At 46.4% G+C, this 22,943-nt stretch overlaps 2 protein-coding genes across 3 annotated transcripts in view; both read right to left on the bottom strand.

Moving 5' to 3' along the window:
• Window positions 1-9,850: 9,850 nt before the first annotated feature.
• Window positions 9,851-12,337, bottom strand: foxg1a (forkhead box G1a). Its single transcript, XM_086050550.1, has one exon. The coding sequence runs from the start codon at window positions 11,923-11,925 to the stop codon at window positions 10,441-10,443; it is 1,485 nt and encodes a 494-aa protein (XP_085906676.1). The 5' UTR covers window positions 11,926-12,337; the 3' UTR covers window positions 9,851-10,440.
• A 2,939-nt stretch (window positions 12,338-15,276) lies between these two features.
• sptbn5 (spectrin, beta, non-erythrocytic 5) overlaps window positions 15,277-22,943 on the bottom strand; it is a 39,382-nt gene continuing 31,715 nt past the window's right edge. For both annotated transcript variants that reach the window (XM_086050326.1, XM_086050327.1), the window contains 12 exons: window positions 22,576-22,743; window positions 21,583-21,800; window positions 20,083-20,272; window positions 19,609-19,785; window positions 19,433-19,540; window positions 17,760-19,364; window positions 17,628-17,693; window positions 17,466-17,549; window positions 16,764-16,864; window positions 16,543-16,689; window positions 16,332-16,453; window positions 15,277-16,216 (listed from right to left, as the gene is read on the bottom strand). In XM_086050326.1, coding sequence (XP_085906452.1) covers window positions 16,098-16,216; window positions 16,332-16,453; window positions 16,543-16,689; window positions 16,764-16,864; window positions 17,466-17,549; window positions 17,628-17,693; window positions 17,760-19,364; window positions 19,433-19,540; window positions 19,609-19,785; window positions 20,083-20,272; window positions 21,583-21,800; window positions 22,576-22,743 — 3,105 coding nt within the window. In that variant the 3' untranslated portion in view covers window positions 15,277-16,097. The remainder of the gene's footprint in view (window positions 16,217-16,331; window positions 16,454-16,542; window positions 16,690-16,763; window positions 16,865-17,465; window positions 17,550-17,627; window positions 17,694-17,759; window positions 19,365-19,432; window positions 19,541-19,608; window positions 19,786-20,082; window positions 20,273-21,582; window positions 21,801-22,575; window positions 22,744-22,943) is intronic.

Here is a 22,943-nt window from a genome sequence, read left to right on the forward strand (position 1 = left end):
AGAGACAGCGAGCACAAAGACGCCCGCGCACCGTAAATGGGAGAAAAACTCTTTCCCCGAACAAGTTAGGGAGACAGCAAGCCAATCGAAGCAAAGCTCGTTTACATGCTGAATATTCATGACACATGCAACTTTCCCCCAAATTTGGCCAAAAATAATAGCTCGAAAGAGAGCATCCTGGGCTTTTCCAACCCTAATTATCTCGCAAAACCCAATGGAAGGACAGCAAAGAGGATTTTGGCCCATAAGTGTCAATTGTAGCATGGGACCGTTCAGTTGCTACCATGCTAGTTGGCTAGGTGGTGAAACTGCAAAGATTGCGTGTTGAGAGTGCGCACGCGGTCGCTCAAGCATGCTGCACGTGATCCACTAAGATCGCAGCACAATTAGTCACGTGCAAAAATACAACATTTGAGCGCTCTGTCATTTTGGGAAAGTGCCCCAAGTGCAAAATAAAGTTTAACGTGATGGAAGTGATTGGAGGTGTTAGTGGAAGAGAAAAAAAACAAACAAACATATTGCTGGGTTAGCTGAAAGAAATTTGTGGTTCCACCGATTTAGGCAAAGCAGAACTGCATAAAAGCTTTTTGCATCACCTGACCGCGATTGTTTGTAGGCGCGCTGGCGTTGGCTTTGCTAGCTGCGTGTGACGGGACACAAACACATGCACAGAGCGTACTGAATAATAAATGACGTGTGAGTGGTCGCCATTGCTAATGGGCTAATTAGCTGTTGCTCACATTAGCTGATATCGGACACTTGGCTCCTCAACGCTAACTTTGACGTCTGGGGCCCACTCTGGGGGGGGGGGGGGGGGGTTGTGGTGCTTTCGGTGGGATACTGTCATTTTCTGCTCCGCTGGCATGGAGGAGGAAGAGGGGGGTCCAGAGGGGCTGGCGGGGGGGACAGAAGCAGGTGAACAAGTGGAAGTCTTTTCAGTTATCAAAGCATCCAAAGCGGAGCGAAAAGTGGAAAAAGTGTTTTGGTGGCGAGGAGCTGAGAGGGTGGGGCTAAAACAGGTGAGGCTTTGTTTTTGGGGGGGAGATCCTATCAGGACGGAGATCCTGTCAGGACCAGTTTTTCCCGCCGCTGGCCGCCAGGAGGATCGCTTTACGAAAACGAGACTCGCTGACGCCCGTGACAGACGGACGGCAAAATGACAGGAAGCCATAGACAGGAAGTGTGTGTGTTTGTGTGTTTGTGTGTGTGTGCGCTGAGGTTCTTGGTGGCTAATGGCTAGGATGCTAAATAGCTCGGTGGTGGAGATACTGTGTAGTCACAGTATTGGTGAGTGGTAAAGATGCGAGGCAGCTAAGCGTTAAGTTAGCTAAGTTGAGCACTTGCGGGCGTCGCAGTGCTTGTGTTGGCATGGTTACCATGGAAACAGACCCCCAAAATTTGACCAATGTTTCACCTTGTGATTGGCCAGCAACCAGGACTGTGTTTTTAGGTAACGGACTAGCTAAGTGGCTAAGATGCTAAGAGGCGATGGTACATGCTGTCTAAGATGCTAGGTGGGTACGTTCCTAAGATTCTAGGTGACCAAAGGGCTAAGATGCTAAGTGGCTAAACCCTAATACACTAGGTAGAGAAATGGTGACGTGTGAAGTCTTGGCTTTTAAGAGGCTATAATGCTAGGTTGGCTAGGATATTAGAAGGTTAGGTGGCTAAGACCTACACCAACTGACTCAATGACTATGATGCTAGGCAGCTATGTGGCAAAGTAGATAAGTGATTCTAGATTCTCTGTGGTTACCTTTCCGGGATGCTAGGAGGCAAGGATGCAAAGATGCTAGGCAGCTAAGTGGTACGTAGCTACATTTCTATGACGCTAAGTGCTTATGTTGCCAAGATTCGGTGGCTAAAGGCAAAGACATTTGGTAGCTATGCCGTGAGGACACTGAGTATTTCATGTGTCAAGATGCTGGACGGCGAAACGGCTAAGCCACTAGGTGGCTAGGTTGCTATTGGATTTCGGGCTAAGAGGCCAAGATGCTGTGTGGCTAATGTCAAGAGGCTAAGCTACTTGGTGGCTAACATGTTTGGTGGCTAAAGATTCTGGGGTAGCGAAAGTGGTTACGGTACATTTTTAAGCTGCTGAGTGGTTAAGTTGCGAAAATTCTAAGTCGCTGAGTGTTTAAGTTGACAGATAAAAGTGGCCCAGTGCTGCTGTGAAAATGGGTTGCATGAAAACAGACACAAAAACAATCACAAATGTTCCCATTATTGACAAATAAAGAACTGACGTCTTCCGATCGGCGGGCAAACCAGGAAGTCGAATTTGTTTTCACGCAGATGTTAAGACGATCCAAGCCATGTGACCGGGCGTCATGTGACCGGGCGTCAGCGTCAGCCCTTTTTCCCCCAGCTGGGCCAAATCTCAGTTGACTGGTCAAAGTTGAAGCCAAGCCCTCGTTAGGGCATCAAAGTGGTCGTTTGCGGCGTCAAGCGGCTTCTGCACTTCCTGTCTGGATGGGCCGACCCACCGCTTCCTTCTGGTGGACCCCAACATGCTGAGGGCCACAAAGCAAAGCAGACCCCCCCCCCCCCCTCAATTGACACCAACCCCCCTTTGCACTCCCTTCAACCATCCCCCCCACCCCCACCCCCACCCCACCCCACACCGCCCCAACATTTCACCCTCTCCACTCTCTGTCAGTGAGACAAAAGCAGAACAAAAAGAAGAAATCTACTTCAGATAACAACAACAAAAATACATTTGTCCCTGCAAAGAAAAAAAAGTTTGGTCAAACATTTTACTACATGTTTACGAACACATTTTTGCAAACGACCCCTAAACAAATATATTCGAGCAAACAAAATATGTTTCGACGGGGGCCCTCCTTCAACTGTGTCGGCAAAGCCGTAAACAGAAAGAAAAAAACCCAAGTAACAAAAATAAACTATACTTCAAATTAACTCAATCAATTAGCATTGCAACATGTTCACAAAAGGTGACAAAACAATGTAGAAGAATTATTCGAGTAAAGAGGGAAATGCGAGGTGGAAAGAGGGGCGACGAAAGCAAAACTGAGCAGAGGGAGAATGAAATGAGTAAAACAAAGTGTTGAGGGATGGAGGGGAAAAAAGCAGTGAAAATTACGCGGAAAAGGAGAAAAAGTAGAAATGAGTCAAAAAAAGGAAAGGGAGAAGAGAAATAAAAGAAAATGAGCATAAATGAAAGCGGGTAGAAAAGGAAGGAAATGAACGAGGAGAAAAGGAAAAGAAAATGAGGAAGAAGCAGGAACGGGCTGAGAAAAAAAGAGATGGGCAAAGTGCGGAAAAGGGGGAATGAGTTAAAAATGGGGAAGGAGATAAAAGAGTGAAAAGGGAAATACGGTCAAAAGTGAAGAGAACGGAAAACAGGCAAAGGAGTGAAAACGAGTAAAAAGGGTGTGCAAAAGAACGGAAGAGGAATGAGAAATGAACAAAAAGTCATGAAAAAAGACCGGGGGGGGGTAGGGGGGAGGGTTAAGGTTAGGAGAGAAAAATGGGAAAATAAGGAAATGGGGGAGAAAAAAAAAACTGTAAAAAAAAAAATTGAAGTAAAGATGTGAAAAGGGGGAAAATTTGGGAAATTGCTCATAAGGATGCTGAAAAGAAATAAAGGGGTCGAACGCAGGAAGGAGTAAAACATGACAAATAGGAAAGGGAGAAAAAATAAAAATGTAGAAAGTTAGCTTTGAAAAAAAAAAGAAAAAAAGAAGGGAAAGAATGCAAAAGGAGCAAAATGAAGGAAATGAAGCATGCTGAAAAGAAATACGAAAAAGTAGGAAGGAGTTTGACAACATGAAAAAGTTTCAGTCAAAAGGAGAAAAGGGAAAAGCGGGTCGAAATGTTTAGTTTTTTTGGGGTTGTGGGCGAGGGTGGGTGGGGGGTGGGGGCTCGGCTGCGCAAACGAGTGCGAGTGAGTGCAAGTTGGTTGGCAGCTTTGCGGATGTCCGCCGGCGAGTTGAAGGCAGCAAGGAAGCAGCTCAGCGGAGCGCGTCGACTTTTGTCGACGAAGCACAAGTCAACAGCGGAGCAAGTTGAAGAAAATATTGCCGGCCGCGCCTGCTAATTGGAGGAAGACCACGACCGGGACGAGGACAAGGAAGGAGGGAAGGAGGGAAGGAGGGAAGGAGGGAAGGAGGGAAGGAAGGAGGAGGAGTCAAAGGAAGGAGGAGGGAGGGAGCGGCAGCGGCACAACTTTGCACTTGGACAAAAGGATTAGTTGAGTTTGTTTAACCCGACAGCTGCTTTTTACTAACTCATTAAAAACATTTTTCACGAGCTGTCGACTGTTTGCACGCGTGCACACACACACGCGCACACACACGCCCACGCGCACACACACACACACACACACACACTTCCTGTTTCAGCCTTCTTCCAAGCACGTGAAAATTATTGTTGTATTTCATAAGCACACACACACACACACACAGTAAGTGCTGCTTTACCGCTTGCTTGACATTATTAGCATCCAGCTAACTAGCATCCTTGTTAGCATTCTGTTGCCATCATTTTGAGCTGCGTGAGCCACACAAATCTTTTGCCACCGTTTTCCTTCTCTTGTGCCAAAATGAGCAGACGTTGAAGCCATACACCACTTTACATTTATTCATTCATTCATTCAGTCATTCATTCCGTCGTCGACATGAATTCCTGGGATCGGGCGCTGAGCTGCGGTCCAGCGTGCATGCTGTAGACGCGAGCGAGCGAGCGAGCGAGCGAGCGGGCGGGCGGGCGGGCGGGCGGGCGGCCTCGGCTCAACTCATCTCAGCTCATCTCAGCTCAACTCATCTCATCTCAACTCAGCTCAGCCGCATCAAGAAAACGCACCTTCATTTGCATCGGTGAAAGAATAGGTGACGTCACCATCTCCGCGCGCATGAATGACATCGTTGCAGACGTTTTTCCTTCTGCTCCGACATAACGTGCCACTGCGCGCCTTCAGCAGTTAGCATGAAAACGGCATCGAGAGGCATTCATTCATTTCCACATCACCTCACCTTTCTGATGCCGCTCATTTTGACGTCACCCTCGCAAACGTTGACCCTCTTTTGTGACTACATTGAATCCGAAGAGATCAGACGATTGGCTTTTTTTCGACGTCGTCAGCATGATCTGAGTTGCAAATATTTGCCAGCTTTTCCTTTGCGACACGAACGGCGACTCGGACGAAAGGCGTGCATGACCGTCAAGCCAGCAGCAACATGTGACGACATTGTGCGCATGAAACATGCTCGCCACTTGCCTATCGTTGCCACCGTTTGCCTTCTTTTGCGCCGAGCACACATTCAAATGCAAATGGTTATCCAACATACAAATTCCATTTCAGCAGACAGTCAAGTCAATCAGTACATCACAAAGTTGGAAAGCTAGCTCGGTTATTTTTACTGTACACATTTTGACAACTTTTTTCGCCCTGGCTTGTGACGAAATGCATACATGAAATGGATGCATTTAATGCTCCCTTAATCACACATATCAAATTAAGAATTCAAATGAAAAAAAAGGACGTTGTGGTTTGAATGCTCACTCGCGCGCAGATCTTTGCCATTTTGTGAGAAAACGTGCTCATGCCGCAGACGTGACCGATGCGTGACGTCATACGCATTGCCAACACAATTTCTGTGATGTTGCTGTCAGATGCTCACGTGACCTGGACATTTTGCCCGCCTTTCTGCTCCTTTCGGGACAAAATGTCACATGACACACGTGAAATACATCCAGTACTTCATCCACACATTAGGCCGCGGTTAACATTCTCCATGGCTAGTATGACGTCAGACTTGGCATTTTGCTCACACATTGTTCCTTCGTTTTGTCAAATGAAAATGAAAGAAAAGACACGATAGGCCTTTGGAATGCATACATCGTTGTTGTTGTTGGCCAAACATTTCTTGTGGTTGTGCATCAAATCCTAAACATGATTTGCATGTGAACATGTTTCAAAGCTGCCCGCGGTTGGGCCACGCTCGTCGGATGACGTCAGCGCAACAACAAAAACAGATCGAAAAAGAAATGCGAGCATTATTTGAACGCATAAACCCTTTTTTTTCTGCTTCGAATCCCAAAAGTCATTTGCGACGAGTGGACACTGATTGTCTGCTCTCGTTGGACGCCAAGCCACAAAAACAGGCCAAGTCCATCAAAGACACAAATAAAATGCAGGAAATGCTCACTTGTGTCTTTTCATCATCATGACGACGATTTTTGAGAGCAGGCAGAATCGCACCAGGAACAAGAAAAAGGTCCCAAACGTCCACTTTCAGCCTGCGACAAAAACCAAATGAAATTGTTGCTACAAACAAACAAACAAACAAACCAAGAAAATGTCATCATCGTCACGTGTTCTATTATTGAGGCTGCTTGGTTATCTTTGAAAAGTCACCATCAGAAAACAAAAAAAAGACAAAACAACAAAATAAGACAATAAACATTCATGATGAAAATGTGTCACGTGTGTGTGCGTGTGTGTGTGTGTGTGTGTGTGCGTGTACCCGCGCGCGTGCACGTAGCGCGAGACAAACAAAACTTGCTTTTTGAAGTTCATTTTGGACTGACAGAGACTGAAAATATCGGATCGGTTCATATTGGGAAAAGTGAATAAAAAAACGTCACAGGAATTTGTTGTGTGATGATAATGATGATGATGATGATGATGTTGACGATGATGATGAAGATGAAGATTTGTGAGAAAATTGTTCTGTTCGTGGCCAAAAGTTAAGCAGCACACTAAAGCCCCACCGCCACCTTCCAACTCCGGCATTTGAATTCAACTTGTGACACCTTCACCAGGAAAAACCTCAACCACCGTGACACCGCCCCCCCCCAAACATATATACACGCCCCCATATAACACACACAAAATAGACAAATATTCTGCTTCATTCAAACTTGCACTTATTGCAACAGCAACACTTCAGTTGGAGTCAACTTTTGCAGCTACTTTCAACCCCCCAATATAAATATATATGTATATATATATATATATATATATATATATATATATATATATATATATATATATATATGTATATATATATATACATATATATATACATATGTATATGTATATATGTATATATATATATACATATACATATGTATATATATATGTATATATATATATATGTATATATATATATACGTATATATATATATATATATATATATATACATATATATATATATATATACATATATATATATATATACATATATATATATATATACATATATATATATATACATATATATATATACACACACACACGTTATTATACATATATATGTATATATAATATATATATATACATATATATATATACACACACACACGTTATTATACATATATATGTATATATAAAATATATATATATATATATATATATATATATATATATATATATATATATACACACACACATTATTGTACATGTATATAATATATATATATATATATACACACACATACAGATACACACACACATACATATATGCATATATCTATACATATATGTGCAATATATGTGTGTGTGTGTGTGTATATTTATATATATATTTTTTGTATATATATATATATATATATATGTATATATATACACACACATATACATATATGTATATATGTATAGATATATGCATATTTATATATATATGTGTGTGCATATATGTGTATATACATATATAAACATATATATATATATATATATATTTATATTTATATATACATATCGTGACATGTGTAAAGCGCTTTGTTACAGCTGCAGCTATTGTGAAGGCGCTATATAAATAAAGATGTTATGTGATCTTTATACACATATACATAGATATGTAAACATATGTATGAGGCGTTGTGACGTCATCAAACAACATGTTTCTTTCAAACAAACAAACAGGAGTGAGTTATTATTTTGAATTGTTGTGAAATGTGAATTTGTTTACTTTGATTTTTTTTCCAACACGAAATACGGCAAATGGATTCCACTTTTTTTTCCCTGTTGATAATTTGCTCGTCATACAGAAATAAGAAACAAATTCAAAACGTTGAAACTAGAAAAAAATATGATAGTTAATATATCATATGCATTCTTTAATGGAAATTTGATTTGCTGCACAAATACATGCTCGACTTGTAGAGTGACTGTTTTTCTAAAATGTTGCTTTCCTTTCCCAATTATTCACCCCCCAGGTCTTCTTTTACTCTACTGTGCGTTTTGGCTTCATTTGCGACATTTGTTTCCTTAAACAAGCAATCATTGGCTTCTTGCGTAGAAGCATGAAGGCGCAAATCAAACCAAGAGTTTTTGTTTTACTTTGTTTTGTTTTTTCTTCCTAATCATTTGGATTGCAGCTCAAACTGTTGATCGGCAGCAACGGCAAGAGCAACAACATGTTCTGCTCTTTTTCTTTTAAATTGGGTCCACTTGACACCGGCTCGTCGGAACCGCAAACACACACAAATACGCGCGTGAGCACGCACACGCACACAAACACGCACACACACACACACACACACGCGCACACACGCGCGCTGGGTCGTGCGCGACAATGTTCGTCCAGACGTGGAAAGCAAGCAAATTGAGCACCATGAGTTTGCTTTTTGGGGTTCGAACACGACCCAGAAATACTCACCATCGTCGTTATCATCGTCATTAGTATTATCATTCTTATTATAGCGGCCTGGTAGGAAGCATCTCGTTTCAAATGAGCTCACAAGACGAAAAACATTTCGAACAAATGAAAATATTTGCATGAAGACATTTTTGCAAAGCTGAAATGAACGAAGATTTTTTGTTTTCAATGACGCATTCGTGCCTTTAACATTTACACGTCAAGTATCTTTTCATTACATCCAAAAGCGACAACAAAATAAAAGTTGAATCGTTTTACTTTTTTTTTTTTTTCGCATTTGTCAGCAGCCTCCCAAATGAATTTCTGCTGCATTTCGACTATCTTTTGGACATCTCGTTTAAAGAGTAACAAGAATAAATGTTTTGGGTTATTTGTGGGACAGAAAAAAAAAATCATGGAAGAAAAAAAAAAAGACTTGAGAGCCCCAAAATGCTGCCTGACTTTACCAGTATTTAATATTCATTTATTACGTCTATAGTACGTTCTTCCATTTGAACGTCTTCAACGCTCACATTTCAGATTACATTGGACACTTTTACATTTGTCGACTTTTATGTTCATTTTTTTGTTGTTTTTCTTCACCGATTTGAAAACAAAATAAATACAAATGGCAAACACGTTTAGCAAAAAAAAAGTTTCCGAAGGAGCAAAATTATACATATTTATTTATTTTTTCATTCATTCATTCATTCATTCATTTTAATTTTGTTAAGTCACACAAAATGTATTTTTTCCAAATAAGTGTTTAGTAGAAAATGAATGCAGAATAATTCCAGAAGAAGAAACTAAATCTATCGGATTTTATTTTCAAACTTAGAACAAACTATGTTGACATCAATAACAATATGAATTTATTAACAAAATAATAAGAAGAGAACAATTTCGACTTTTTTGTTTGTTTACATTAAAAAAGTATTTTCTGCCACGGACAAAAAAAAACCCCAAACAAGAACACGATGACGTCATCACGCGGCCTAAATGCCCTTGTTCATTTTTTTTTCTAATTTTTTTTTTTTTTTATAGAAATATGTTGACATACACACGCACGCACACTGCTACTGCGCGTGCATCTTTTTGTCCCCAAAAACAAAACCGGAAGCAGCGTGACATACTTTCATGTGCCGCTAACCTACATACTGGACGCGCAATATAAAAAGCTTTTTTTTGTTTTTTTAAATGCGCGTGCACGTCAGCCACGAAAAGAAAAATGGACAGGAAATGTTAGCAAGGTCAGCTAGCTTTTATTTCGTCAAGACTGCAACATTTTTTGCTCCTCCTCACTCGTGTTTTTGTTTTGAGGTCAAAGCGACACAAGAAGAAAAAGGACGAAAAGAAGAAGACGTTCAAAGACAAGCAGCAGAAGTGTTGGGGTTTTTTTCGGAAGGGGGGGGGGGTCCAGAAGACGAGCAGACATGTTGTTGGCAACAACAAAAAAGAAGAAAAGAAAACAGGCGGGTTTGTGCCAGTCAGTCAACTTGTTATACATTTCTTCAGTCAGAAATTAAAAAAAAGAAAATAACTCTGCGTCACGTTAATACTGAAACATGTTCAAGTGTCAATGTTGACCAAACCCCCAAAATTGAAAATGAATCTAACATTCTAGTCGACGTGACAAGTGCACGCAATATATACATACAAGTCCAGAACACCAAGAATAATATTAAGAATAACAATAACAATAATAATAATAATATTAAAAAATACCTGGAAATTTCCCGGTTGTTGTTGTTTTTTTTTTTTTCTTGTTCTGAACTTTAAATTCTTTTTGTGAAATGTTCCACTTACAGTTGCGGAGTTTCCCCGTCGCCGGTTCCGTTAGTGGATGAGCGGGTTCGGCGCGGAGGCCTGGTTCTGATGCGTGAAATAGTCAGACAGGCCGGCGGACAGTCCGGATGAGAAGGCCGGCAACGAGGCGCCCATGGGCGGCCTAAGGGAGTCACACGAGGCGGCCTGCGGGGAGCCGGAGGCCGGGGCCCGGACGACCTGGCCGCCGCCGCTGCCGCCGCCGCCGCCGCCGCCGCCGCCGCCAGACGTGCTCACCGGGACGTGCGGGAAGAAGTAGCTGGTCTGGCCGGCCAGCAGGTTGACCGAGCACGGGTTGAGGGAGTACGTGGTGCCGGAGCAGGGCACCGACAGGCCGCAGGGCACCGCCGAGGCCGCCAGCGCCGCCGCTGTCAGGTGGTGCGTGGCGTACGGCAGCTCTCCGCCGACCAGCCGCTCCATGCTCAGGCCGTTGGACGGCGGCGAGAACGGGTGCCCGGCGCCGTGGACGTTCTGGCCCAGCACGGCTCCGTACGACATGGGGTGGGCCGGGTAGGCCGCCGCCGCCGCCGCCGCCGCCGCAGCCGCCGCCGCCGCCGCCGCCCCGTTGTAGCCCACGGCGGCGCCCGCCCTCGGGTGGTGCAGCGACAGGAAGGGCGACATGGGCCAGTAGAGCGAGCCGGCCCGCTCCATGAAGGTGAGGCCGGAGGTGAGGCGCGCTCCCCGCTTGAACGCCAGCTTGGCCCGGGAGGTGGTGGAGCGCCGGCGGAGCTTGCCGGTGGTGCCGCCGATGAAGACGTCGTCGCTGCTGGGGTCCAGCATCCAGTAGTTGCCCTTGCCCGGGTCGTCGTAGTGGCGCGGCACCTTGACGAAGCACTTGTTGAGCGACAGGTTGTGGCGGATGGAGTTCTGCCAGCCCTGCTTGTTCTCCCGGTAGTAGGGGAAGTTCTTCATGATGAACTCGTAGATGCCGTTGAGCGTGAGCCGCTTCTCGGGGCTCTGGCGGATCGCCATCATGATGAGCGCGTTGTACGAGAACGGAGGCTTCTCGAACTTGCCGCCCTTCTTCTCGGCCTCCTTCCCGCCGCAAGCGTCGCCGGCGGCGGCGGCGGCGGCCGCAGCGGGCGCGCCGTCTTTGCCCTCCTTCTTGTCTTCGGGCTTCTCCGCCGCCGCCGCCGCCGAAGCCGGCTCGGGGGCTTCCTGGCCGCTCCCCGAGCCTTCGGGCCCCGGCGGATCGCTCTTGCCTTCCGCCTTGCTGCCGTCCTGCTGCGCGGCGGCGGCGGCGGCCACGGCGGCGGCGGGCTTGAGCTCGTCGTTCTGGTGGTGCTGATGGTGGTGCTGGTTCTGGACGTGATGGTGGTGGTGGTTGTTGTTGTTGTTGTTGTGCAGGTGGTGATGGTGGTGGTGGTGGTGGTGGTGGCCGTGGCCGTGGCCGTGGCTGTGGTTGTCGCTCTGCACGGCCTCGGGCACCAGGCTGTGGATGGTGAAGGACGACTTGGGGATCATTTTGAGCTCTTTGCGCTCGCTCATGTCCAACATCACCGAACGGAGTCGGAAGTGTGCCGCCGCGAGCCGATCGACAGGACGGGAAAGGTAGGAAGGAGGCAAGGAAGGGGGGATGGATGGAGGAGAAGGAAAGTGTAGCCCAACAAACTATTTCATGTTCGCTTTGGGGAGAAAAAGGCAAACACGCACACGTACACACACAGCACGTCCACGCACACACGCACGCAAGCACACAAGGATAGGAGACAGATAGCAGCAATTCATTAGCGAGCCGCAGCGGCACAACACATTGGTTGGCCCTTCCTGCTCGTCGGCCAATCAGCGCCGCGTGAGCTCCGGCGCTCAGCCAATCGCCTCGCACTGGCACGCGGTCGCGCACGCGCACGCTGAAAGAAGTTGCCGCCCATGCGGCGCGAGCGCGACGAGGCCAAGTGTTTGCCAGGCTTTCGTTGCCATTCGCGACGTGTCTGCTTCACCCGCATGCAGCAAATGGGGCTCGGCCGGGGGGCAGTGGAGGTGGGGGGGCTGCGCGATCGCGGAGAATCGTAACGCTGCGCGCGCTCTGACGTCGACGCGGCTATGCGCTTACGTTGAAAGAGCGTGACCGCTCAAATTGGTCCATGCACTTTGGCATTTCTTACAGTGCATGGCGAAAACAAACGTATTCTTTCCGCAACGCACACAAACGTACAAAGGAAGCGCATGCAAACGCACTTCTCGTGCGAGAGTAGAGTAGTGAGCGATCATCAGTATCATCATTATTTCAATGACCTGACTCAGGTCACCTCCCCCCGAAAAGTACAAACTACGGCTACTACGAAATGTACTCAAGTGCCAAAGTAGAAGTGACTTTTGACTTTCAATGGGAAAAATCTACATTGACTCAACTCCTTGTGTAAAGATAAAAAAGGTACAAACTGCTGTACTCGGGTACTGAAGTAAAAAGTCAAACTTAACAGTTACTGTCGACGGGGGGTACAGAGTAAAAATAAAAGGCTCGTAGCTCAGCTTCAGAAAACAGGGGAGCCGTGATTGGTCGTTACCTGAGCCCTAAGCAGTTGTGATGTCATTTTCAGTCGACAAGTGACAAAGTGGCTGACCCCTGAGATGGCTGAAAACAGATGCATTAACTTTTATTCCACAAACGCCATTGTTATCAGAATGCCTTGTTTCGACTCGTGGGCCTGCATTAGAACATATTCCGGAAAAGAAAAGATGCTTGACTTGACTGCCCTTAAGTATCTGTTGTTATCATTCGAGTCATGTCTTCTTCGGTGTCCAAATATTTGAAAAGGTACAAGGTTACAGTAGCATACGACATGTCGCAACGTGAACAACATATTTTTCTTCAATTTTTGAATTTGTTTGCTAGCACGATCGCGCGCGCTTGCGGTGACAACTTCCCGCTTCCCGTTTGGCGCCACTCGTTCAAACGTTCCCCCCCCGAATCTTAAGGCGGCCTGGCTGATGTTCCCCCGGCGAGCCTCAAGAGTTGCGCGTTGCCACGGCAACAGACGCACCAATGATGACAACAAACGTGAAGCTTTCCCGAAGATGACCTTTGAACCGCAGCAGGAAGTTCCTCACTAAGTGCTCACACGTGAGGAGGCTGCTGTCAATCAGTGTTCCGAGAACATTTCAAGGAACTTCACGAGGGGAAAGTCTATCCAAATATAATTCTTTTTCAAGAGTATTTTCTATACGGGCCCGCTAGTTGAAACAGGGCATTCTGATGAATATTGCCTTTGCGCGATATGAGTTGAGCAGCAAAATGCAGCCCTTTTTAGCCATGTCAGGGGTCGGCCGTTTTGTGGACTGAAAATGACATCGCAACTGCTCAGGTAACGGCCAATCACGGCTCAGCTTCAGAAAACAGGTCAGCCGTTTTAATGCAGTTGTTGCCGCGCCGACGCGGGCGTAGAAAGAAGCCTTAAGTCTTTGTATTTTTTTTTAAAAGTCAAAACAGTACGTCTTCATGTTATGTGTTCACAAAATCTTGAAGTCCTGGTATGAACTCTCCATGTTAAGTCGTCACAGTCGTTTTCATAGTAAGTATATGTTAAATTTCCATGTGTGGTCTTCATATTACGTCTAAATTACATCTTCACGGTAAGCCTTCATGCCAAGTCTTGATGCTAAATCTTTATTTTAAGTCTTCATTTGAAAGCTAGATCTTCAGCCTATGTTAAGTCTTCATTCCAGTCTTTGCGTTCTTCATGCTAAGAATGTACATTTCATTTCATCGTGATGTTAAGTATTCATCAACCTGGTGTTGAGTCTTCATAAACATGTTGGTGTTCAGTCTTTGTATTGGTATCAGTGTTTGGGAATTTGGCGGAGAGCAGCGCACCATGCGGGGCGTTGCCGCGTTTCTTTGACACGCCCCCCGGTGCGCCTGACTCACGTGACGCTTTGGTGACTGAAAGTAGACAGCGCCTTAGACCAGCTCGGAGCAGGTCTGCGTTGGTGCGCAGGTGGCGTAACGTGATTTTGATGGAGTTGAGTGAGCTTCGGGCAGATTCTGAGCTCCGCTGGTATGTGTGGTGATGGATGTCATCATATTTCATTCAGAAATATGACAGCGCGCATCGATCCCCCTGAATCATTGGAGAAATGAATTTGTTGAACTCATTATTTTCATCACCTTTATTCAATTTATTTAAACACCCCACTGGTCGGCTGTGTCCACGCTCACAATGGCGCAGACGCCCCTTCCTAACCGCGCCCGTCTACCAAAATACCAAAAGAAAGAAAATTCCACCCATGCGCACAGTTAGACAGCGCTTTGCGCTAGACTTGCGCTGGGCACGAAAATAGGGCCGTGCATGCTAAATCTTTGTGTCGAAATGTTGGTGTGGCGTTAAAGTTTCATTTTTATGTGATTTTTTTCAATTTCCATTATAAGTCTCTATATACGTGAAGTGTTGATGCCGTCTACTCCATTTCTCTTTTTCCAACAGGGTGTCCTTGATAGTAAGACAACAGCGTCTCCCAGCGGACAAAACAAGAACAATTTCACAATGTCGCTAATCTTGATGTTTTACATTTTAAAATACAAAAACGAATCTAAAACATGCTTGCAGACGTAAATGTATTAAAAAAACGTGCCTTTTTCAGTCATGATTTTTACCACTATGATTATAATCTGAAGTAGAAATAAAGTTGTTTCTGTCATTAAAAAAAAAAAAATCACATTTAAATAGTTTTGAATTTTAGTAGTAGACATGTAGTATAGCTTTGTTATCGAATGTCTAAAAATCATTTTTAAATCGACAAACGCAAGTATGCTTGCATGACCAGATGTCACTCAGGAGCTCTGCACAGGGCGACACTGACAGCTTGTGGCCAAAAGGTGAACTACACCCTCAACAAGTTGACGATTAATGACAAGTGAGCGTCATTTATTGCAATGATGAGACAAAAGTGATGAACAATAAACGGCTATGATGGCATGACATGGACAATTACGTCATCAAACCTAGGCCAATCATAGCGAGCGTGACGTGAGGCGGTGAATGACAGGTGTGTTCCTTTCGCACCGCCCATCATGGTTGATTGATAGCGACATACACGAGGAGCGCTCAAGGCAGCTAATAGACGTCATTAAGCTTGTCCTGGTTTAATAATAACATTATAATTCATTAAATAATTGAATTAAAATGAATTTAAATTCAATTCAGTATAATTGAATTCATTGGTTGAATATTAAAAATATAATTGATTCAGCAAAAGCCCGCATATTTTAAGTCTTGTTTTTTAACCTATCCTCTGTTATTTGCTGAAAATTTGACATCAGTGTTGTTGTGCTCAAAGTGGTTGCATCCATGTGTCAAGGATCTACTGTATGTTGCAGTCATTCGAGGAGATTCTTTTACACACAAATTCGCGCCAAAATCTGGCGTCAAGGAACTCCAGTTGAGGGGTTTCAATTAGACAAAAAAAGGGCTCCACCGCCATCCCGTTGCATCTTTGTGCTGAGGAACTATGTTCAAATGAGGTGAGGCGTTTCATTTGGACAAAAGTAGTGCTTTGCCACAAAAACTGTAAAATATGCACATTTCTGTGTGTTTTATAGAGGATAGGTTAAAAAAAAAAAAAGAATCCACAAAAATACAGGGGAACTACACGGAGTATTTGGATGGTTCTGAGTCATAAAGGCACCTAAAATGTGGCTAAGGTTTCATCTGGGTTAGCATCAGAGAGTTCTACTTTCTGGCAAAGAACTTCCGGAAGGCAGCCATCTTGGTTTTGCTGTCATTGGCGACGGGCGTTGGCGGAGGAGGAGCCACCGATGGAGGCGGAATGCGGAGGCCCGGTGCTGCGCCTGTTGATTGACAGCCAACAAACACGCTAACACGGTAGCATGCTAACACGTCCGCCTCCTCATTGTTAAAGTGAGGAATCGGTCATTAGCTCGTGGTTAATATTAGCGGTCTGACCTTCGCCGAGGCTCTCGCCGCCCTGTGGGTAGCGGTGTGTGCGGTAGTACGAGTGCGGGGGCTTGGGGGGGCCCCGACTCTCTGAGGACCTTTGTCCCTCCAGGCTCTCCTGTGTGGAATTCCTGGCAAGGAAAATACCAAGAAAAAGCTAAACAGATATGAACTAATAACGTCTATCAGATTGATGAGTCACGTGTGTGCGCGTTGTCACCCCGAGTGGTCCGAGGGGGGGTCCGACAGATCGGAAGGGTCCGAGTGGGCGGTGTCATGTGGACCGTGACTCTGCAGCGTCTTCAACCAAAGCTGCTGGAGGTCCCGAGTGGACGCCGCAAACACAAACTGGGAACCGTCGTCCAGTCTGAACACACACACGCAGAGCGTTGAAGACCGATGCGTGCGCGTGCTTAGTGGCGGTGGTTGTGTTGTACTGACGTGACGGTGAACGTGTTGTCTTTGCTCCTGAGTTGAGCAGCGACAGTGTTTTCTTTGCAAACGGCGCCCGTCAAGATGACGGGAGGCCACCTAGAGGCGCCCTGAGGAACAACGACACATGTCAACACGCCGATGGCAGCACTAGCGCTAGCCGCGCCAAGTTGGTGGCTTGGACCAGGGTTGGGCGCCAAATTGGGCTCAAGGCAGGGTCAGGGATTCAAACATAGGTTAGGTTGTCATACAAGGGTTTCAGGAGTTGCGTTCCAAACAAGGCTGTGGTTTTAAAAAATGGTTCAAGTTTCAAATCAAGGTCGCAAGGTTGCAGTGAGGGTTTTGAGCAAGGGTTAAGGTGTCAAATAAAGGCTTCCAGCCTAGGTTCGGGTTTCAAAGCGGTGTTTGAAATGAAGGTTCCAAACAAGGGACAAGTGTTCAACTTTCAAACACGGCTTGGGGTTTCAAACAAGTGGTAGAGGTTGAAATGACGGTTTTAAGCAAGGGTTAAGGTGTCCAATAAGGGCTTCAAGCCTGGGTTAGGGTTTCAAAGAGTTAGGGTTCCATGTCAGGGTTGGGGTGGCAAATTAGGGTTTCATCCAGGGTTAGGGTTCCAAGACAAGGATCGGTTCTATCTAGGGAGGGTTTTGAAACGAGGGTTTCCAGCAAGGGTTGGGGTTTGAAATGCACATTTCAAGCCTTCATTTCTACCTGCTTGGCAGCCTCTGGGTCCTTGAACAAACTCAGCGAGTCTCCCTTCAGCACTGCAAACGCCTCCTCCCAGTAGTCCCGCCCCTGGCGCACCAGCAGCCAATCACGGGCAGAGTCAGCGGTGCCAATCAATCAGACATCACATGCGTGGGACGCCCTTACCTTTGCTCCTTCCCCTCCACGCTTCAACTTGATCTGCAGCGTTCCCTCCAGCGTGCTGCTCAGTGCCTGCGGAAAGCAGTCGGAGTGATGCGTCTCCGCGGCAGCCAAAATGTCACTCCAATCCAAACTCACCTCACTTGCAGCTTCTTCTCCTTCCTCTTCTTGCTCTTCTTCAGGGGGCCGCTGGCCCAAATCCCGTTCCTGGAGGTGCTTGCCGGCCGTAGGACTGAGGAGCTCTCTGAGTGGCCGAGGGGAGCCGGGCGGGAGGGGGGCCGCCACCCGGTCGACCGGGAGCTCGCTGCGGCGTCTCCACGCTGGAGGAGACACGCTGGGTTTGGGCGCCAAAGGAGGCTTGAGTGAGGGACGAAGAGAGGAGGAGCGAGGGGCTCCGGGAGGTGTCAGGGTAAATGGAACCCGGGGGCTGGTGTCCTCCTCCACATGATCCTCCTGGTCAGATCTGCAAGATGGACTGGAGGAGGTTCCGGAGCAGACACCGGTCTCGCCCACTTGGGACGAGGACAAAACCCGTGGAGCGTTTGGATCGGGCGTCTTCTGGCTGGATGGAATTCTTGCGTCCGGCAGCAGCTCCTTGTCGCGTCTGATAGTTGGACTGGAGGAGGTACTGAGAGCGACTTTGGATAAGGAGCTCCATGAAGTCTTAGCATCAGTTGCCATCTGGAGGGATGAAACTCCGGCAGGTGGTCTTCTCTCTGGGTGCTCCTTGTTGTCAAATCTCCTTGGTGGAGTGAAGGTGCTGGCGTCCTCCTCCACCGCCTCCTCCTGGTCAGAACCTCCGGAACCACAGCTGGAGGTTCTGGAGGAGGTGCTGGTCCCACTGAGTCGGGAGAAGGGGGAGATCACTCTAGTTCTTGGATCAGACGCTTTTTGAAAGTAGGAAGCTCTGGCAGAAAGTCTCCTTTCCGGGAGCTCCTCATCATCAGATCTGCTAGGTGGAGTGGAGGTGCTGGTGTTCTCCTGCACCACTTTCTTCTGGGTAGTTTCGCGAGCCCCGCCGGAGTAGGTGCTGGTCTCACTGGCTCGGGAGGAGGAGGAGGAGGAGGAGGCGGAGATAGGCAGACTTTTTACATCAGCCACTTTCTGTGAGGATGGAACTCTGGTCGGTGGACTTGTCTCAAGGAGCTGCTTCGTGTCAGATCTGCGGGTTGTACAGGAGGTGCTGGTGTCCTCCTCCACATCCTCCACCGCCTCCTCCTGCTCAGAACTGCTGGACCCAATGGAGGAATTTCTGGAGGAGGTGCTGGTCTCACTGACTCCAGAGGAGGAGGAGACCCCCGGACTTTTTACACAAGCCATCTTTTGGAGGGATGAAACATTGGCAGGTGGACTTCTCTCACGGTTAGATCTGCGAGGTGTTCCGGGGGTGCCGATGTCCTCCATCTCCTCCTCTCGCTCAAACCTGCGAGACCATCCGGAGGGCGATCTGGGGGAGTGGCTGATCCCATTGACTCTGGAAGTGGAGGAGATCCCCGGAGTTTTTACATCTGACCTTTTCCAGCCAGACGAAAGCCCGCTAGGGCGGCCTGTATCCGGCAACTCCCCCTCGTCACATCTGAGGGTCGGACCGGAGGAGGTGCTGTTCTCGCTGACTCTGGATGAGGAGGCTATCTGTGGAGTCTTTAGTTCAGACCCCTTCCTGAGGGATGAGACTTTGGCCAGTGGTCTTCTCTCCACGATCCCCTTCTCCCCGTTTCCAGGGAGACCGAGCCTCTTTTCTCTCTGGGACAAGAAGAGGAGCAAGTAGAGTGGAATCGCGATGTTTCTTCCCTGCGACGTGAGGAACAAACCTGCGCGCTCTTCTCTTGGAGGGCGTCAAAGCGTTCGCTTTGCGCCACGATCACGGCTTCCAGGTCCTCCTGCCGCTTCAGGAGGTCTACCACGTCCGACACGGATTCCTGCTTGAGGAGCGCAAGACGCATAAGACGTGAAGCAGATACCGGTGGACTGCGGCGGGGAGACTCACGCCGTAGTGGCCGCTGGTCAGGGAGTCCTCGTAGGAGCTGAGCCAGCGCTCGGCCTGGTCCAGATCCTTCTGGAGGAGTTTCAGCTCCAGGTCCTCTTCGTACACACGATGCGTGTCCTCCCAGGTCTTCAACAGCAAACGCTCAAGATCCTCCAGCTCACGCAAACGCTCCTCCACCTTTCCAGTTTCAAACCAGGGTTCGGCTTACAAATGAGGATTTTCAACAAAAACCAAGCCTTCAAATTGGCTTCAGGCTTTGAAATTAGGCTTTTGATTCAAAGTTTGGTTTCAAATCAAGATTAAGTGTCCACTTTAGGCTTCTAAATAAGGGTTTGAAAAAAAGATTCAGGCCTAAGGGTTAGGTTAGCTTGAATTTTTGAACAAAGTTTCTACGCTGGGTGAGGGTTGAAGAAAAGCTTTGGGCTTCCAATGAGGGTTTCAAGCAAAGATTAAGGTTTCAAATTTGCCACTTACCTCTCGGGCCATACAGTTTGCATCCTGCAGGAGGCGCCGACCTTGGCTCTTGACGTCCTGAGCCTTGTGGGCGTGTCTCTCCAGGTATACTCGGTACTCTCGGTGCCTCCTCAGGTTCTGATCCGCTTCGCAGCCGTCGCCGCCCGGACCCTCGCCCCTCACCGCGACCAGCATCTCTCTCAGCCACGTTCTGCGCGCGCACCCAAAAACGTGATGATTCTCCAGGAAACAACAAGCAAAACCAAAAAGAGCCATAATGTGGCGATCTTCATAAGATCTTTTCTCACTTTTATCCGAAGCTTTAAAACAAAAATAATGTTTGCTTCTCCTCATAATATTCCAAAAAAAAAATATTCTTGTGAGATGACTACTTTTTATATATTTCTGTGCTTGTAAAGGTTTTGACTTTTTCTTGAAAAATGATCATTTTCATGAAATTACAACTTTTTACTCTGACAAATGTTATCATGATTGTGATTTCTTATGATTGGAAAAACGTGAAAATATTCTTACAACTTTTTATGCTGACAATAGAAACACATCTTTTGGCAAAAACAAAGATGCATTTTGTCCATCTAGATAAGAAGTCCTTAAATTGTATTCCTTAAAGAAGAAAAAAACATCTTTACAATAAAACATGGAATCTAATGACAATAACATTTTTGTCTGAAAAATTTGATCTTGATTTTTTTTTTTCTTGATAAATCTGACTGCTTTGTAAAATTTGGACTTTTTCTCTCTTAAGAAATACTGTATGGCTTCATTTTTGTAAAATTACATCCCAACAAAATACAAACAGACATTTTTTGAAGAAAAAAAGTTGCCATCTCTGCAACAATAAAGAAATATTTTGCCGGGATAAAAAGACTTAATCGGATGTGAATACTTTTTTTTTTTTGTCGTAATCTCTTCATGAATAAAGGCGTTTTTCGGGTGGAGGGGGGGTAAAGAGCCAATCTGACGAGATTATAGTCACATTTTTAGAAGACAATAAGTCATTACATTTACAAAAATAAAGCTGTATTTTGTTGATAAGAAAAAAAAATCGGAATCCAATGATCATAAAGTCTCATGTTTTTTCCAAGATAAAAGTTATAATCTTTACCGCAACAAAGGCCCGCCTTGTCGGGATAAAATTGTACTCCGACGAGAGTAAAGTGGCATTTTTGGAGGCAAATAAGTCATTACATTTACACAAATGAGGCCAAGTTTTGTTGGGGGGGAGAAAAAATGTTTACTTTGTTGGGATGACAAGTGGGAACTCTGCCAAGAATAAAGTCATCCTTTTTTGAGAAAAAAGTCCTCTTGACTTTGTGTCTCGAGAAATTCTTCCTTATTCTTGTCAACGTTTTTGTCTCGAAAGCATACGACATTATTCTCAAAGCACAACTTGTTTTTTTGTTCATTGAAGAGGGTCGACTTTGTACTTTTTCTGGTTACACGCGGTGGTTTAGTTGGCGTTGTGATAGTGAGGCTCTCGGTCCCCGCAGGAAAACCTACATGAGCTCGCCGCAGAGGGACAAGAACTTGTGCACGTCGTGGGCCCGAGACAGTGCGGCGCGCCGCCGCCCGGCCTTGTCCCGGACGGCGGCCCAGCACGACCGGAGATCGTCCAGCCTGCGAGTCACCGACCCGCCGGAAGCGGCAAAACCGTCGCGCAGAAGGGCGCCCGCCTCTCTCAAGCGGTTCACCTCGTCGGAAATGACAACAAGGTCTCTCTGCACAACAACAGGCAAAGAAAAGATTTGCACCACAAGGTGAGAGGATCAAATTAGAATCGCAAACAGACGTTCACTCGCGTTGCGAACCAGGGATCGGATTTGACATTTCAAGTTAGCTTTTCAAGACAAGTTATGGCTTTCGAAATAGATTAAGGGTTAAAAATGAGGGTTGCAAATCAGGGCTGGGGTCTAAAATGAGGCTTTCAAATAAGTGTTTTGACTGATGAAGGTTTCAAGCCAGGGTTAGGGTTTCAAGATAAGGTTTGAGCAAAAATCTAGAGTTTCCAGCCGGATTGAGAGTTCCAATGGGTGTTTTCAAGGAAGCTTTTCAAGCCACGGTTGGGATCTAAAATCAAAGCTTCAAATTCGGCTTTGGGTTTCAAGTTATAGTTTGAAGCCTCGTTTAAGGCACTGATGTCAGATTGCGAACCAGGGTGGGAGCTTCAAGGTAGGGATTAAAATGAGGCTTTCAAGGTAGCTCTGCCTTTTCATGGTTGGCCAAATAGGGATTAAGGACACGGTTGGGGTTTTGAAATTACGGTTGGAGGAACTTGACATTTCAAGACAGGGTTAGGCCTTGGAGTCAGACTTTCAAGTCAGAGTTGGGGGTTAAAATTGGGCTTGAAACGAGGGTTAGCTTTGGAAATGAGGGCAAGATGCATGATGGGCAACGGCTTTGTCTGTTTTACTGCTCCAAAGCAAAAGTGGCCTGGCTCTTGCGCTAGCACGAAAGCTGCCAGGGTGGCTTTGGCTCGGGCGTCCAGTCGCTGACCTCCAGCGCCTCGTGCTGCTGCAGGCGGGTCTGGATCGCATGGAGGTCCTGGTCCCGGTCCTGGTCCCGGTCATCCGAGTCCAGCACGGCCTCCTTCTCGGCCATCCAGCTCTTCAGCTCGTCCGCATCGTGATGGAACTGGTGGATCTTCCGAGCCGACTGCAGCTTCTGGATGAAGAGACGTTTTCTTTTAAATATTTATAAAAAATGAGCTGGAAGGACAGGAAATGTACGTCACTTGAGCCATTTTCTCATCTTGAGGGACCAGCAAAATTTGAGATGCGAGTGTGCTTCTTGACCCCCGGCCCTAGATGCCACCAGAAGCAAACTTTGCACCATCCGGCCATCATCAACTTAACTTGCGGCGC

The sequence above is a fragment of the Filicampus tigris genome, chromosome 13 (genome assembly GCF_054856515.1).
Source record: "Filicampus tigris isolate MCC_2025a chromosome 13, RoL_Ftig_1.0, whole genome shotgun sequence".
Classification (NCBI taxonomy): domain Eukaryota; kingdom Metazoa; phylum Chordata; class Actinopteri; order Syngnathiformes; family Syngnathidae; genus Filicampus; species Filicampus tigris.